Raw genomic sequence first — 19531 nt, 5'->3', positions numbered from 1 at the left:
GTCTGGCTCCTCCCATTGATGACGGGACGTATTTTCTTAGGGAAGGGATCTACCGTGGCCGGTGATGGCCCTTAGGACTGAACCACAGTTCTCGACAGTGTTGTTGTTACGGCGATCGAGTCAATGAGATTATTCCTTGTGTCTTCTGGCAGGTCGAAGTCGTCAGTGTGTGATTTATATTCTATTGAAACATGACAATTTAAGTAAAAGATAACATATTAGGTGTTAAAAACACGGCTGACAAAGCTTTCCTCAACTGTGTTACCAATCAAAATCCTCTAAAAAATAAAAGGCTAAAAATTTTTTTTTTTTTGAAACCATGAAAGCATTTTACACATAAATATTAATATATTATTGCAAAGAAAAATATAATATGCAGAAATATTGTTCGTTGTAAGGAGGATTATTTATGTGTATAATATCTTGTGTATTCAGTAAAAGTTCTTAGCACGTTTACAAAAGAAAAGGTTTTCCTTTCGTCATTCTAGTGAAAATGAGATACCCTATCTCCATACAATTAAGAGAGTTTATCACCAAAATGTTTGGCGTTACCAAAACAAACATTTTAAGTTTTAATTTTGAAGACCATAAGTACCATTAATCACTTGGTCATGTTGGCGTGAAACTTTTCAACATGCTCGCCAAATGTGTCATGTAAAGAAAATGTATTAGCAGATTCATCTTTACTGTTAAGGCCATTCCATAGATTTTTCTTCCATTTATGATTCTCTCATCCCCAATTTGACTTACTGCAGAAATATTTCGAAGGGGCTAGTATTTTCCCATTAACTGTGGAATTGTGATTATAGCGCCCCCAAAGGATGATTATTTTTCTTTAAAAAGACACATTAAGAAATATTTCCTCGCATCTTGGCTTCTTCTATAGGAAACTCTTGACTTTTATTCTTGATGAGGTATATTACAACTTTCAAAGGTCTTTCCACTGGTAATTTCCTTATTAATATGAACAGAGAGAGCAAATTTCAATGTCATGTCCTCATAATTTTGATACCTATGGTTATTCAACTTATCCCAACCGTTTGAAATATTTATAAAACTAACACGAAAAGCACAAAATTTGAAAAATGCATACAAGAATTTGAGAAAAAGACAAAACTCTAGCCTGACAGAGATTTTTAAGCCAGATTTCTGGTGAGACTTTTTAAAGTTATATTATTGTGTCGAAATGCAATGCAGAATTTAAATCTAAAAATGATTCTGAAGTGGAGTTATATGCTGCCTTAAGCTAAACAAATAGTTTAATTTTTATTTATATTTAAATGTTCGAATTATTTGACTATCACAAGCACTTGTTTAACAAGTTGAAAACAAAAAAGTTGATTGAAATTTGTAAAAAACTTAACATAAAATGTACAAATGTAGTAAAAAATTGTACAAAAAGAATATCGTCAAATGCCTTCTTAGTTAGACGAATTCAATGGCACCTTTACTATTTGGTCCATGGACTATTGTTCTTGGAAGGAATAATTGTTAAGGAATCAAAAATAATTCTTCTCAAAAACTAGCAAAATTTTTCCATTTTACGATGCCATCTAAAATGTAGATCCATGTTAAATTTCGAACAAATCCGATAAGCGGTTGACAGCCAGTCAATGGAGAATGAGACAACTCAAAAATTCGACGACTTGGATAAATGAAATTTGGTATGTGATCTTTTGAGTGCAATTGCAATTCGGTATCGAATTGTCAAAAATGGTTGGAAAATAGGCTTCCAAAATACATATTCGACTTTCTGGTATGGATGTATCAACAGCATTCCTGCAATTAATCTAAAAAAAGTAGTCTAAGGTCACTCACTTATAGACTCTCTCTTTCGCTAATATGGTTCGCCATTGATATGCGGTTAATAATACATAAGTAGGATTTTCCTTACTCTATTATAAAGCACATAATTCTGGTGCGAAGTTTTGACACTAAAAAATCTGAACACTCGTAGCATCACCCGGCCTTGTCCGCGACCTTCGTAAGCTGAAGGTCGTGGCTTGCCCAAGGTCTACGATGTTATATCACTGGAAAAGGAGATAACATCTTTATTAGAAAATCTGCGGGAAGATTTCGAGGAGACTATTTTCGCTCATTTCCTATTAAATGTAACTAATGCACGTGATTAATATATTTTCAAGTCCTGAAGTTTAGTAATTAAATTAATTCGCTTTTTTAGTTTGAATATTTTAATATTACCTTCACTTATTGTGGTTTTATTATGAACTTAAAGATAGGTTTGTTCAGATTATATTAAATATAAATTAACATTTTTGATTTATTCTAAATTCCCATAAATTGTGTTCCAAATATTAACCTATGCTTAATATTTATTCATGTTTTATTCTGTTAAAGTTATTGTAGATCTTCCCCACCTGTTTCCATGAGCCTCACATCCTTTCGGGCAGGTGAAGCTGTAAAATGTTAAATAAAGTAATTGCGAAATTGTTTGGAATGCTGAATCAACAGAATAGACATAATTTCGGATTCTACCTAATCAGAACTTTTCTCTTTTCGCTTTGCTTTTACTGATGATAAACAGATGTGAACTCTTCACAATGGTCACGATAGGTATAATGTAGAAAACAAGAATAGATAATGTAGAAAATTCACGATTAAAGTTTTTTATACAATAAATAAAATTGTTTTTATACAGAACTTGAGATTTTTCTTCTTTAATGTAAAAACCCTTATATAAATAGTATTTAAAGAGGAAATTCGTATCGTTAATTCATTTCTACATATTCCAGACATTATGAATATTTAAGAATGCCATTGCATAAAACATTCAATCATTATAGCTTCTTACATGCCCACAAAATAAAATTCTATGCCGTAATTATTGAAATTCAGTACAGATTTGCAAAGTCACTCGTTATTGCAGCGTAGGCTAAAAGCAAAAATAGATAAAATTTGCATTTATAAAGATTGAAAAAATTATCTTCGTCACATACAATGGCGTACCTGACTCTCGTATACTGAAATGCAGAATTTTTGATATTTAAATCTGTAATTAAATCATAATTAATTTAATACCGAAATTCTCTCTTGCATGTTGAGTATCTCTACAATCCTTTATATTCTTATAAAGATTGGAGCAAAAAACAATCAAAAGTTGTCAATTAACTGACGAAAAGTGTAAAACAAAGTCATTTTAAAAAGTTCCAAAAATATCGTCTGCATTATTTACAGAACTCTTAAGAGAATTTAAGAAACTTGAAAGTGAATGAAATCGGCAATTTAAATTAGATATTTGATATACCATATATTCGATACAAATTATACCTGCAATGCATTTTTTTATGTTTTATACTTTCAGTAGTTATGTGTTTCATTTAAAGTAACAAAAAATTAATTCCAAAACTTTATTGATATGAATGCAGTCTATAAAGTAACATAACTAAAGTAACTGAAGTTTTCTTTTCCAACATTTCAAAATTTGGTCATGAACAATATTTTATTTTATATTATTCGCACATATTATATTTTCTTTTATTGCAACCACGCAATGTTGGAATTAAAAATCGTTTGAATACAATGGAATGCATACAGAAAATTGAATTTAAAATTCGTCTGCATAGAATGGGAAAAACTTCATTCTGAAACAGTCCAAATTATAATTAAATACAGTTATTTCTTTTTCTTTTCTTTTTTTTCAGTTCTAAGTTGTGGAGCTGGTCTCCGTTCTTTGTATTTCATTCATGAAGAGTAGATGAACTTTCTTATTGGGCGATTCAGACTTGAATCTTGCAACCCGACTGGGGACGAAATGAGTTGTTTTCAAGTTTCTCCTCGAGCTGAGAACAAACACATGAGCGACGATCATGAAAGAGGCTAAAGATCTTCACGTGTCGATTATAGGCGGCGGATTGGTGAGTGTTCTTTTCCACCTGAAGTTTAAAATTGAAGACGAATAATTTTAGTTTCAAGGGTGTCTTTTTTCAATTTTGATTCTAGGAAATAGGGCGAAGTGTAATAGTGCAACTTAAAATAAATAGACAAATATCTTTAAATTAAATAGCATTTATTAATTTATTTTTAATGCAGCATTTATTAATTATATTAAATAGCATTTATTAATTTATTTTTAATTTAAGGTAATTTTAGATCAGTTTGATTTTCCAAGAATTTTTTTTTCACATTATCTCTACTTATTAGATATTTTTCATCTATTTGATTAATCTCTCTCTCTATATATATACCGTTATAGTGCATAATTAGATTAATTCATAGAATTCCTAGTTGTATTATCTTCATTAAACATTTATTAACTTCATGAAGTAATATTCTATGAAATATCAGTTATTTCATGGATTATTTTGTAAAATAAATGGATTTTGTACTTTAACGATAGCATGCATTAGAATATACTTAGAAATTTGATTTTTGAAAGAGAATTAATTTAAATTACTTTCATAGTGTAAAATTTATTCTATATAAAATTTTTCTTTAGATTTATTAATTGCGATCCAATTTCGAAATATACAAATAAAAAAGAAAACCTCATCTATACAATATCAGAAGCACATGAAAAAAATAGTAATTCTCTTGTGTGTGGCAACATGGAAATTAAGTTCGTTATTCCAAATGATTTCACGGGCAAAATTATTTGAAATAAATTTTAACGAATTATGTTATACTCATGCAGCATTACGGATTTCATTCCCTTGTAGAAGTATTTAGATCCATTCAATGGAATTACATCTAAACAACGAATAAAAATAGCATATTAAAGTACAGAATTTTAGAGATTAAATTCTAAACTCCAGATAAAATTTATTTCAAAAAAGTAAAAGATAATGTATATTATTTAAGGATTTAAAAAAAAAAATTCGGGAACACTTTGAATATGAAATTTTTATGTTTTCTTCAGAAATTAAATTAAGTTTATCAGCGTTTAAATACAGACTTATCTAATTGAGACTATCTATAAAGTTCAGACTTTTAAATTTTTAGAAATTACATAATTTTAGGAATTACAACTAAACAACGAATAAAAATAGCATATTAAAATATAGAAGTTTAGACGATTGAATTCTAAACTCCAGATAAAATTTATTTCAAAAAAAGTAAAAAATAATGTGTATTATTTAAGGATTTTAAAAAAAAAATTCGGGAACACTTTGAATATGAAATTTTTATGTTTTCTTCAGAAATTAAATTAAATTTATCGGCGTTTAAATACAGACTTATCTAATTGAGACTATCTGTAAAGTTCAGACTTTTAAATTTTAGAAACCAGTGACCAACAGCAAATATTTTATATACACATTTTATTCTTTACATTGGTGAAAAGCATACTGAATATATGGTAGTTTCTATTTTTAATAAAACTTTGTCTTGAATACTAAATTATATGAATTAAATAATTTCATATATTACATTAAACTGTTGCTGACTTACTGAATAGCAACAGTATATTAAAATCTGTTTTAATTTATTGTGTAAAAATACAGACCTTATTGATAATATCTATATTTTTCACAAATAAAATAATACAGATATTAATAAAAAATCAAGAATAAATATGAAAGGCACTGAATGCCTATTTTATGTAAGTTGTACCACTTAAAACTGCTATTTTTTACCATCATTTAGACATATCTGAGTCACTATCGATATCCAATGAATGTAGCATTATAATACAATACGACAAATGAGTCTCTGATAACGGTTAATATTGTAAAATTGTGCAAACAATGAAATATGAGTTGCATTTCACCGACTTAACAGGTTTAAAAGGGAGGGGGATTACATGGTTTTCGACACGTTTTAACAGCCAACAAAACAATCATTGCTCAACAAAATAGCCAACAACTTATGTTTCGAATATCAATCATACAGAGAAAAAAAATACACCAACCGTGTAATATTAATTTAGATTTCGGAAGAAAGCGATATTTGTTTTTTGAGGCCATGATAGTTGATGTTAGTCTCGGCATCGTGATCTGAAAGTTTACATTTCCCTTTCTTGTCGCCTTGCCAAAGATTGTATTGTATGCATACGAACTACTGCGAGTTAAATGCGTGTGATGCGGAAGTCCAAAGACGTGCTGAGCTAGAAAGAGCAACTTCATTATGAGATTTAGAGGTACTTTCGGTTCTTGTTTGTTTCGAGGTTTTACTCTGAATTCAGGTATTATCTAATAATTATTTTATATTTTTGCATCATCTTTAAATTTGTTTCGCTATCTAAAGGCGAAGTAATTAGTACCTTTGCAAAGAATTTTTATGATTTTTTAACTATATTTTATTACTTTATTATCTAAATAAATAATTTGCCCTTTTTTTTAATTAGTAAAGAAAAGAATTATTTTTTTAAGAACTTAAACATCTTCTATATATAAGTTAGAATATCATTGCAGGCGTTTACGATGCTACGGTGCTTTGGGATTGTTTAAGAGAACTCCTATAAACTGACACTATCAATCTTTAAGATATAATATTAGGAAAATTTAATATTAAATAGTATTAAATTAATTGTTTTAATATTAATTACTTAATTTATTTTTGTTCAAACATTGTAAATATAGATAAGGCTTATGCTTATGAATATTGCAAAAAGTAAACAACGTTTTTTTTCTTTAATCCTCGCTTATTAATTAAAAATCTAATTTTTAATATTTATTATTATCTAATTTTTAGTATTACTCAATTTCGAATTTTTAACATTTATTATTATCTAATTTTTAATATTACTAATTCTCGAATTATTAATATTTTCCCTCAATAAATTCAAATCATATTATTGCAAAAAATTTATTTTTACTTCACTTTAAATTTCAGAAAAAAAAAAGGTTTCATTGATACCAGTTGTGTTTCCGTAGAATTTTTTTTGCAATTTTAATAATTTTTATCTATACTTTTCATTATTTTAATTACTGTATTTATCAACACGTGCTGTCATTTTTAAATATACATGCATGAGCCATAAAATAAGAGTATGTTTTAAAAATAAAATAAAAAAGAGGAATAAAGCTTAAAACCATTGCTACAATATTTCGAAATAGAGATTCGAATCTCCTTTTTTTTCTGAATTTTTATTAAAATTTGCATAACTTTTTTGCGTGTTTTTTAAAAATGTTAGTGAAAATGCATGGTCATGCAATAAAAATGGATGATCTACATATTAATAGAAGAATATAAAAGTAAAAAGAATAAATCATGTTTTAATGATTGCTGAAACATGGTGGCAGACAAAGTCATGTTGAAATCACATGATAAATGTAAAGGCGTATGTATTCTAATAATTTACCAAGGCTATGGTATGACCTCACATCTTTTTTCATTTTAAAAATGCCTTGTGAATCTATAAATTAATTTTTTTTTTCAAAATTAAATTTATTCAAAATAAAATTTATTTAAAATTAGTTATGTATTCGAAAAATTAACACATAAATAAAATAGATATATAAATAAAATTTAAATTTATTAAACAATTATTTATTTATTCAAAATTAAATTTAAGTTGGTAACGCATTTGACGAAATTCCGTTATCGTTAATAGATTCCATATGTACTTGAGAAACTTCGCATGCATTACTAAACAACAGTCATGAGTTGTTTTAAATATGCAGCAATTCCCTAATTGAAGGCGACTTTTACAACCTTAATAACATCCGAAATAGCCAATCTAGATTAACTTCACTAAGCTTACAAATATCTCCCTAATGTTATGAATTATGCCAATAATTGTGACGCATGATTAAGTTAGACTTTTATCCTACTGGAAGGTTAGTTGCACAAATAGAGTACGACTTTGCATGTTGAAGGTATTATTAAATTAATTCATAAGCATTCAATCATTTCACTGAATCGAAAAATTACAATTCATTTACGTTTCAAAATTACAGAGCAACTAAATATTAATCTCTATCTCTGTTAATAATAAAGAGGAATACGTGTTTATACTAGTTTGCTTGCTCGCGCTCACCAGGCCAGAACGCTGGACTTGTTGTTTATAATGGCACTTGCCATGGACAAGCTCGCTGACGAAGCCAGCGATTTTAAGCCAAGGGAGCGTCTCTTGTTTTAGTAGCTCCAACTAGGGCCAAGAGTACGTATTAGCTACTCACGCATCACATTCGCTTGCACAACCCCTTTTTATAGGGGGGCACATTCACACATCTCACAGATAGAACAGATGTAGAACAACCATGCCCGAACCGTGACTCGAATCCAGGAAGCCCAGATCACGAGGAAGACGCTCCTCCCCTATGCCAGAATGCCGGCGCGCTGGACTTATAACAGCGACATTTGGTACAGGTTATTTACAATTTGGTACAGATTTACAGTACATCCAATTCAAATAATGGCAGTACCTATGCAAAGAAACATCCCAAAATAGCCAAAAATGAACTTCTCGGAGTGCCCAAATTTTACACACACACACACATACGCACGCACGCACATAGTGTCCTAAAAAATTTGGACATGTTTTTATTTCCTTACATATTACGACCAAACATTGTCCATTCATTAAACGGATAAATGTGTGACTTTTGTGTAAGTTGATAATTAAAAGATGAATTTTTTTTATTATTTAGAGTGAAAGCGACAGTTATTAAAATGTTACTCTCACATTCATCTATGCTAGCTCCAAGTTTCAGGCTTCTGTCTTTAAAATTTGTAGATATATGTTTATTTCTACATATAGAATGATTTATCTCAGAATTATATTGTTATTATTTAGACTGTCTATTAGATTTCTTTCAAAAATAAAAATTTATTTAATACAAAAAAAATGCAAATGATATCTGTCTAATAGTACATCATCCACGTCTAGGCACATTTAGTATATGTCTAGGTGTTAAGTTTAGGAAAATAAACATTTGTGCCATTTTTGTGACACTTTGCATATGAAGCGTAGTTATGTGGTAGATTTAAGTGTCATTTAAATTTAGAAGCTTTTATTTTTCTTATATTTCTGTTATTTTATTTCATCAAAAAAATATTATGAATTAGCTTTGACGATACGATTTTTCTTTCGATGATTTGGCTTAAAACGCTTTGGCTTTTTCTTGTTCTGCCCCGAGTTATATAAAAGGGTTTGAGTTGAATTTCGGAAAATTTGATTTCTTTAATATTCTATTTAGCCACCTTTCACTTTTTCAATGCGAAAATAAATTCGAAAGCGAAAAAAAACCTTGTGAATTTTAGTACATGATCTTTTCTCTAAAATTATAGTTATTTATCTAAATTCGAGTAAAATCCATCAATGAATTATCTGTTTGTTCATCTGTCCGTATGTATCAAATACCAAAACTAAAACGAGCTAGTTTGAGGAATCATCAAATTGACAAATCTGTTTTCAATTTTCCTTTATATTTATTTAGGATAAACCATCATTTTATCCGTGTCATCAGAGCACAGAGGATGAAAAATTTAACGTGTCAAATAAATTAAGTATGATCTAAATTTTTTATATCAACATATTGAATGGATGCACAAAGTCAATCTGTGGAAAAAGACACGCAATTCCTACTTCACTGTTCGACGAACTAAATTTAAAACATGCCTTATTGTGAAATATACAAGAAATCCAAGAGAAGAACTCAGTCTTTCTAAATCCTTTTACTTGTGAAATAGCTTAGTCAGAATGAAATCGGGCTGTTTCATGTCAGGTTAACTTGATTCAGAACCAAACATACCAAGGAATAACATATCCGTCATAGGTATATTCTGAATTATTATAAAAATGATTGTTGTTTTTATTAAATTTATTACTGCTCATGAATCATTATAATATCCTTTACTATGAGACTCTATTACGAAGTGTCCTATTTAAATGTATAAATTTTAAATAAATAATTTATGACAGCAAAATAGCAAAATTAAGTACTACGACGTCCGCTTAACTATCGTTTGGATAAAATGTTAAAAGATAATAAGCGATAAAACAAAATAATAATATGCCAACCTGGCATCTCAATTACCATCTGGATAAGAGACAGAGAGAAGGAAAATAAATTGATTGATGAGATATTGCTTTTTCTTTGATCTTTAAGAAACCAACTATGCATGCACTAACAAACAGAACCTGTATTCAGTATATCTTGCTATTTTAAGAAAATATTCTTTGTTGTTGGCTATTCTGCCAGAGGTCGTTAAATCTTGCAAATTTTTTATAAACATTTAATTGCAATGTATTTTAAGCATACATCGGTATTTTTTTGAATTCTTTCTTTTTTCTTATATTCTTTCGTGCACGGATAGTGCTGTTTCAGACCTGCCCTTTTCTACTCGTGCGCATACAAAATAACAACGCAATCCTTTATAAGGACGATATTTAAAATGTGTTATTTCTTCATATTTGTACTTTTAAAATTTTATACTAAATAAAAAGGGAAAAAACCCTCCGCAACAGATGTCGTATTTTAGACATAATAATGTTTATAGGCGGACATGCTGTCGTAAGCTGCGACATACGTAATGTACAAATTCAAATTAAAAAATATATATTATTAAAACTTGAAATTATTTTTTTAAAAAAATGACTTATGCTTAAAATTTAAAATTAAATTTATAAAATAATTAGTGTGTTTTTGCTGGTGTAGAAGTTGGTGAAAAAGCTTTACAAGGGTAAACCGTTGAATCAAGAACCAACAAATTTGTTCAATGATTATTTTTTGTATAATAAATGCTATTTAAATACGAATTTTCAGATTTTTTTTTAGTTTAAAAAGTTTTAGTTTTAAAACTGAAAAATTAATAGAATTTCTTACGTTTTTCTTCTATAAGTTGAGAGCTATTGTTATACAAAAACCATTCTTAAATCATTTTTAACTTTTAAAAATGATGGTGATGGCAAATTTTGATGTTTTTATTATATATCTTCTAAGATAACATAAAGTACCTTTTGAAGATAACAACTTTACGGCGTCTTGAGATAAAAGATCTTGTCTACGTTATGAAAGATCTTCTTTAGACATATTTTATTCGAATATCATATTATGTCGTAATCAAGTATTTAAATTTGTTTTATTATTTTAGAAAAGAACTAATAAGAATGATATGTTATGTAATAGCTAACGAACACCTGCTTTATCAAAAAAAAAAAAATGGCAAACAAGTGGTGAACATTACGTAACTCAGGTAAAGAAAATTCTATTTCGAGTTTTTCTACTCGTAGACAGCTGCTGTGTAACCTGACATCTAAGTAACTTTGTTTTTCTGTGATCGGGTTTAAAATTTCTTTCCTGGGATCTCCAGTTAGATGACATAATCTATTTTTCATGATGAATTAATAGGGTTAAAATACGATACGATATATCTAATAAAAATCCGGATATGTATTGCAAGTGCAAGCATTATATTGTTCAAAAATTATAAAAATAAAAAAAGTATATTCGAACTTTTATTTCATTCATAAATAATAAGAAAGAATTTCATTTAAGAAGTTTTCAGTTTCTGTAACATTCTGATAATAGTTTAATCTGATTATATATGTTATTGTTAAAGTGTATAACTCAGTTATTTTATAGAATTTTTAGCTATTTCATGAAATAATTAATCAGTTATTAAATAGAATAACTAGTTATTTCATGAAATAGTTATTCTATAAAGTAGTAAATTTTATATTTTAATAGTAACATATATTTTAATAGTTTTGAATACCATATGGAAAATAATAATAAATATCCTTCTTTCCGTAAATATCCTAAGAAGTTGATTAAATTCAATGAATATAAAAATATAAACTACAAGATCGGTTAAGTTCTTTATTATAACTGATGATAAGAAAAATTGTTTCGGCTAGGGTTATAATTTTTTAACTAATTTTTAGAATAAAATTTATTTTGACTGTATTTGGCCTATATGGTTTCAAATATGAAAACAAATTTTCATATTTGTTTTCCTATAAATTTATATATATTTCCTATCAGCTTTGCTTTTCGAAATTCAATGCAGCTAAATTAGAAATATTTGTAAATTTAAATAGTTAAATTGTTTGAAAGTCAAGTTATCCCTCAATTATAGGGGTTAATCCTATATTTGTAGGATAAGTATAGCTTTTTGAAATATTATTTAAAGTCGTGCGTATTTTTATTTTATTTTTTTTGCGTGTTATATAGCAATGTTTTAATATCTCTCACATTTTCTAAAGACACTGTTACTCATTTCTATAAGATAAATTACCAATTTGATTTTCGAAGAAGCGGGATTCTACTTGAAACTGAATTTCGCTATCAGTAACTGATAAAACATATCAGGTAGAGCTTTTCAAAAGATCTGTTATTAAAAATGATTCAATTATGAACCCTTTCTCGAAAATCGTGAACATTGATTTTTTTAAAATTCAATATAACTGCTAAAAAATAATAAATTAATAATTAATATTAAATTTTTTTGTTTAGAGAATTTTTAAATACATATTATAATTTGAAATTACTTTTTTAAAAAATTGAAAAGAATTTTATAAGAATGTTTCCTAATTTTTTAACATAAAGATTTTATCACATTCTAGCTAGTTTGGTTTGGTTTAGTTATATTAACTTCCCATTTGAAGTAACACTAGGGCTATTTTGGGACGGACCTCGTAATTTGGAACCGCGGTCAGATGACGAGGACGACACCTGAGCTGGCACCCCCCTCTCCACACCACACCACACCAGCGGGAGGACGTTTGGTCATGACGGATTTAACGTGCAACAGACCCCCTTACACGACTGTTCTTCAGTGGAATCGGGTCTCGAACCTGAAACCTTCCTGTTCCAAAGCCGAGATCTTACCACCGCGGCCCCCTATCACATTCTAGCAGAAAATGATAATGAAGTGATATGAATGAAATAACAATTCTAGCAGAAAATGATGAACATAATTGCTCATTTCATGTTAAATGTAAGCAAAATCAAAACCACAATTACATAAAATAAAGCTATGGAAACAAAGTAAAAATATATAATGTTAATTTTGATAATTTATTTTTCTTCGAGACAGTGATGTCGTCTAGTGAACTAAGGACAATAAAAATCGAAATAAAATATTGAAAATTAAAAATAGTCTAAAACATAAAAATGTACAAATTTTAGAGTACATTTAATATAATAATTATACGTTAAAAAAATGCAACATCTTAAAAAAAAAAAAAAAAAAAAAAAAAAAAAACTCTTTTGCATCCTCTTGAAAAATAAGTTCGCGTGTATCTGTGTTGGTACTCCAGAGGCAATATGAGTAAGGTATGCCAAATTTGGAACAAACTTGCTTTGAAGGCAGGATTGTTTATCTCAGAACATTAAAAAAAATTAATTAAGGAAAAAGTAAGCACTATTTTGACTTTCTCAATGATAACTTCCAAAAATTATTGCACAAAAAGGATTTTTATACTCTTTTAAAACAAAACAAAAAAAATTAGTTCTTTAATTATAGTAGCTTATGACATTGTTTTCTGAATATCTGCAGTTCTTTAAAAATAAAGTTTGCTAAATTTTCAATATTGTAATCCCTTGTTTAAAATGCTTTCAATGCTTCATTAAATCCCTGATACATAATACATTAATAACGTGGTTTTTCTCTCACTTTTGAATGTTTAAAAAAGAAAACTCAGTTTATTATCCACACATTTCATAAAAGAAAAGTGAAGTAAGAGCACAGCTAAAAACAGTGGGCAGTTAGAGGATGAGTAAATTGGATATTTACGTTTTTAATGATACTTTGATGTCATGGGACTAGATTCCATAAGGAGGGTTCATTTGCTCATTAAAAAAAGTAGGTGTAAGGCTGTTAAAGTATCATAGTTTCAATGTCTATCACAATATAATGCTTAAAAGTACTTCACTGAGGGAATAATGAACATTAAGATATGCATTAAAAATGTATTTGAAATTGAATACAACTAATATTTTAGGTGAACCAGCTAGTCGTAAAAAGCGGTCAGTAAAAAAATATGATTGAAAATTGTACAAGAGTAATGTTAAGTAAACTTCTTTGATGAAATAAATTCCATGCAGCTGCTTATTTTAAATTCTTATCTTAATTGTTATCAAATTGTCATCAATTATTCTTAAATGTTGTCAAGGTATAAAGTCGTCTATTTACAGAATTCAGAACTAATTTATTTTTATTGAATCATTCCATTTCTATAAATTATTTGAAGCTAAATAATTAATTTACACAATGAAAATAATTTTAATATACACTAAACTTTAATTTATTATTAAATTAATTTAATATTTAATTTTAAAGTATTTCGTTCTAAACTTTTGGTACATTCTGTACTTTCAATTAAAAGTTTAGTAAAATATTTAAGAAATCAGTGATGAATTCAATTTAAATGCTAATTTCTGTAAGGATACTTTAAATGAACTTATTTTCTATTTTTCTCTAACACTTTTTGAATTTTGTCAAAATTATGAATGTTAAAATTAACGTATAACAAATGGATGAGTTTTTATGTTCATAAATCTTCTGAAATTTCATTAGAATAGAAAGAAAGAATAAAAATTTATTAAAAAAATTCCTTTGATAAAAATTTTAAGGTATTGTTATTATTTTTTTACATTATAAAAAGAACCCAAAAATGTTATTTTATGTCACTATTTTATATAATTTTACTTTACATTTCGCTTCAAATCTCTATATTTAAATGAAGTCTCTAAAAGTCGTCTGCCTACATTATCGAATCAAAAGCGAGCAAATTATTCGCTTATTCATGCTCTGAATGTAAAGTTATTTATATAACTACTTTTTTCCCTCGCCAAATCTTGAATTGCTACAGTTGCAATAACTGGAAGCGTGCATGTAATATTAGCTAAATATAGCAAAATTAAAATATTTTCAATAAATTATCGAATAAAATGGCTATTTCGGGATGTCTATCATAAAATGAAATCAAAAATAACTTCAAAGACCTAATTTAACACGAATCGAGAATTATTATCCCAAAGATGTCTCTGAGTCGACCTTGGCCTATTATTAACGCCAAGGACCGCCAAGACTTTCTCTCTGCCCACCTGTTCTGTAAAAAAATGACAAATCTAAAAAAACCGCAATAATGTAGCAGTAATTTTATAAATGTTTAGCAGATAAAATCACTATAGGAAATGCAAATCAAAATGAGGAAAAATACTTTTGCTTGTAATATCTTCAAATCTTTATTTCGCCGTTATAGTACAAATTTAGAATATGGTGTAACTATATGAATATAAAAGAAGTTCAGCGCTTCAATTAATTCTTAAAAATGAAATGGAAAGTTTTATATTTACCACTGTTTTATTCCATTATTATACGTTTGAAGAACTGAATTCTTTAAATATATATTTAAATACACATATTTAATATTATTTTAATTGTTTTTTAATTACAATAATATATATTATTGTATAATTATTAATATATAATATTTTTAATTGTGAAACTATATTATTAATATTTACTTTAAAAAGAATTAAAAAAGAAAAATGTTAATATAAATTTATAAAAAAAAAAGATAAAACTGAATAATACAATTTATCGGGTTGTAAAAAAATAAAATGAAATTATTTCCAATGAATTAAAGAAAACAAATATACATATTTTTAATAGTTTCCTATGAAAAATATAGCTGTAAGATTATATTATAGAAACAAAAGAACAATCAATTTAATCAGTAAGTTAATTCCTAAAATTGTCTCTTAATATTAAATACATTCATTGTCACATTGAGATTAATTAAAAACATCTCCAAAAAAGTTATTTTGCTTAAAAATTACTTATTTTTTCTTTTATGAAAAAGTTACAACTAAATGTAAAATAGATCTAACTTCTAATTCAAAACATCGTAATATGAAAATTGTTAAGTTGATTTGTGTATCTTTATTTATTTTTTTAAAATTTACTCTCACTTAATCGTAATCGTAATCGCAATTACGCGCACGTAATTATATAGTAATTAAGTGCACATATAAAATATATTTTATATTGCCGTAATGTATATGAGTATGAATTTAGTAACTAAAACGATGAAGAATATTATTGCAAAATATATTACATATTTGCATATATTTTGAAAAATGTATTATTGTCTTTACACCAAATTTGCAGATTTCTTTCAAATTTGAGTGAAATTTGTTCACGAAAAGTTCGTTTATCCAACAATTCGAATATAAGTTAACACAATAATTACAAAAGGAAGAAAGCTAGTAGATAAAATTAGGCATACACTTTCAACAACCACACCTGTCAAATTTTATGCCAAATAGAACAATGGCTGTTTGTCGAACTGTAATTTCAGAAATATGTGAACACGATAATTCAAAAACCCATTAACTTAAACATATTAAATTTGGAGTGGGATTTTGTAACTACAAATGCAGTTTTGTGTCAAATTTTGATATCAGACGTTGAGAAAAGCGCGTCTACACACAAATACGATTTTTGGATATTGTCGTGTCTGGGATTAATCGCCAAAAACACTCGCCAAGGATAGCACGATAGATTCAGTAAAAATGCCAAATTCAAGCAAACAGTTAATATTTCGTAACTACGATACTCCAGTGCCATGTAAGGCTTTCTCTGGGTCAACGCCTTTATTAGAGAGTATGCGAGAAAGTTTCGGGGAGGGGGGGGGCTACTTCCGCTGGTTTGTTTTCGGATATGCGTTTTTTTAATCTTTTTTTTTTGTGTGTGTGTGCTTATTTTAGTGCAGCTAATATTCTGAAAAAAGTATGGAATAATTAAGCTGAATTTTTAGAATATTCTGTCCTAATTTCGCCACATCAAGAGCACTGGCTCGTCGTCGTTAACTAAATATCCAAGATTTTAATATACGTTTTTAGTGAGATTTTGTATTCCGATTTATATTTGAAACTGTATCGCATCTAGATGCTACAATAAATGAAATTTCTTTCCATTGACGTGTTCTAACGTCTCCGAGGAGATTTCGATTATCTTGTGGCGGTATGAGATGCGTGAAAATAGAACCTGGGACCTTGTAGTTCGCAGTCGAGTAACATGACTATAATACAAAAGCAATTGCTTGTGTAGCGTAGCTGTTAACTGGCTTATAAGCTATTCACCACAGACTCTCCCTCCAGTGAGTCGGAGGTGAGCGAAAGATATGGCTGTTGAGTGGTGATGTATTAGCTGTTGATTCTAATGCGCCTGTACCCCTTTGAGCATTTGAGAAGCGCCAAGCGTTATAGCGAGGGTGTGTGGGTGAGTGGTTGCTGATGCTGTTGCTGCGTCAAGTGAATCTGACGACTTTGGGTTGCTGTGGGTAGATGGCGCCCCAACAGCTCTATGAAGGTTGAAGGTTCATCGCCCGAGGTCACCAATGTGACCAATTGAGATGCGCGAGGATAGAACCTAGGACCTTGTTTGGTTTTGTTTGGTTATATTAACGTCCCGTTTGAAGCAACACTAGGGCTATTTTGGGACGGACCTCGTAATTTTGAACCGCGGTCAGATGACGAGGACGACACCTGAGCTGGCACCCCCCTGTCCACACCACACCACACCAGCGGGAGGACATTTGGTCATGACGGATTTAACGTGCAACAGACCCCCTTACACGACGGTTCTTCGGTTGAATCGGGTCACGAACCTGAAACCCTCCGGTTCCGAAGGGGAGACCTTACCACCAGGTGACCGCGGCCCTCTAGGACCTTGTGGTTCGCAGTCGATTAACATGACCATGATACAAAAGCAATTGCTCGGGTAGCGTAGCTGTTAACGGGTTTATAAGCTATTTACCACAATCTTATAGATACGTGCTGCGTAACGGAAACAGGACGTATGGAATACTTGTAATTTTTCAAAAAAAATGTATGTATTTGTTTCTTATGACGTTATCTTTATATTCATAGCTGTTATACTTTTTAGAAAAGAGCATGTTATCTTAAGTTCATTTTCCAAATATCTAGTGTGACTGGATGTTGCCTCTTTTTTTTTAACAATAAATAATGTATGTATGGGGGTGCGAAGTTTTCGCCCTAATGGTTGATTCATTTTTCTGATGAGGTACAATAATGGTTTGGTCTTGCTTTCTCTATTCCAATAACTCCTTCCTTTATGAAAGAGAGGAGGGAGTTCATATTATAGGGTCTACTATGCGTTCAACATAGTGTTCGTTGTAACCTTTGTAGAGACAACATCCCTCATATTTCTGTTATAGCTAATGCAGGGCCGGGGTAGCTACTTGTGCGCACTTTTAGGTTCATGTTCAATTATTGGATTACGACGAAATAGGATTGTTGAAATATGTATTGAAAAGAAAACTTTATATATATTTATATATATATCCTTTTTTTACACTTTTAGGTGGGATCTCTCTGCGCTTGCATTTTAGGAAAGAAAGGAGTACAAGTGAAACTGTATGAATTTAGAGATGGTAAGTATTATACATTTGTAATTTGATACTCTCTCTTGCAATAAACGTGGAATCATCCACGCTTATCTTACTTTGATTGCAAACTAATCTCATGGTAATTCCATGTTTTTCTTACTATTATTACAAGGGAACATCATGGTAATTTCATGCTTATCTTACTCTGATTGCAAACTAACCTCATGGTAATTCCATGTTTTTCTTGCTATTATTACAAGGGAACATCATGGAAATTCCGCTTTTTTCTTGTACTTTTTGCAAAAGAACATGGTAATTTCACGTTTTTCTTACTCTTATTGCAAGAGAATATCATGGTAATTCCATTCCACTTTCCAAAGGAGATTCTGTTATTGTAGCTCTGACGAACTGACGATTAACTTGAATTCAAACATGCGAAGTATATTTGTTGGGAGGAGAAAATTAGAAACTGAAAACAAATAATGGAGTATTGTAGCAGAGTAAATACTATTGAATTGAAGTCAACATATTTTTTTCTTAATTTTAATATTAATATATCTTCAATCGCATGATATGCTGATACGGTATAATTTGATTCATTTTGTCCTCTGAAGATGAACTCGTCTGATACCAAAAAATTTTTTTGTCACGCTCATCAACTCGTCAGTGCCTGGCTATTCTGTAAAGAAAGTCAAAACCCAATCCTCCTAACTATGCTTTCAATAATTCTTGAGCTAATTGTGAATCTAGTGCCACTCTTGAAAGATCTGTCGTAGGTAACCTTTTAAATCGAATAAATAAAATTGGACCCCATGTATAATGCATACTGAATCGTTAATTATTGGGTTAAGCTTCCAAAATTTTGATATTAATTTTTTTTAAAAATTCCTTATTTACGAAGTATGCAAAGGAAAAGTATTGTAACTGTTAAGAAATTGGACAACAGGATTAAAATGAATCTCGTTGTTAATTTAGAAACTGTTATGTATATCCAAATGCTTATTAACTATGACTTCGATTGCTAATTTTAATTTTGCACTTCGCTTTCTGAAACTTTATTTAAGGATTTTTATAAAGTTTAAAATATTGATTGTAAGACTTTAATTTCATTTTTATTTAAATATTTAGTCATAAATTAAATATTTTTTTAAGTACTAAATATCCAGGAAATTCTATTCATGTTAAACATTTAATGCTTCTTTGTTTTCAATTTATTTCAGTATTAATAATTCTGTTGTTTCAATGCCTATTTGTTTCAAATAAAAG

General features: G+C 28.9%; 1 protein-coding gene across 3 annotated transcripts in view; it reads left to right on the top strand.

Moving 5' to 3' along the window:
• Nucleotides 1-3735: 3735 nt before the first annotated feature.
• LOC129965725 (kynurenine 3-monooxygenase-like) overlaps nt 3736-19531 on the top strand; it is a 41942-nt gene continuing 26146 nt past the window's right edge. Inside the window, exons 1-2 of one of the 3 annotated variants that reach the window (XM_056079847.1) lie at nt 3736-3875; nt 18241-18310. In XM_056079847.1, coding sequence (XP_055935822.1) covers nt 3828-3875; nt 18241-18310 — 118 coding nt within the window. In that variant the 5' untranslated portion in view covers nt 3736-3827. Of the gene's footprint in view, nt 3876-6063; nt 6095-6115; nt 6140-18240; nt 18311-19531 lie in introns of those variants that run through there. The other 2 variants (XM_056079848.1, XM_056079850.1) reach the window with 2 other exon arrangements.

Source organism: Argiope bruennichi, chromosome 4, assembly GCF_947563725.1.
Source record: "Argiope bruennichi chromosome 4, qqArgBrue1.1, whole genome shotgun sequence".
In the NCBI taxonomy this organism is placed as follows: Eukaryota; Metazoa; Arthropoda; class Arachnida; order Araneae; family Araneidae; genus Argiope; species Argiope bruennichi.
The sequence above is the reverse complement of the archived record's forward strand: the minus strand, read 5'-3'. Positions and strand labels throughout refer to the sequence as shown.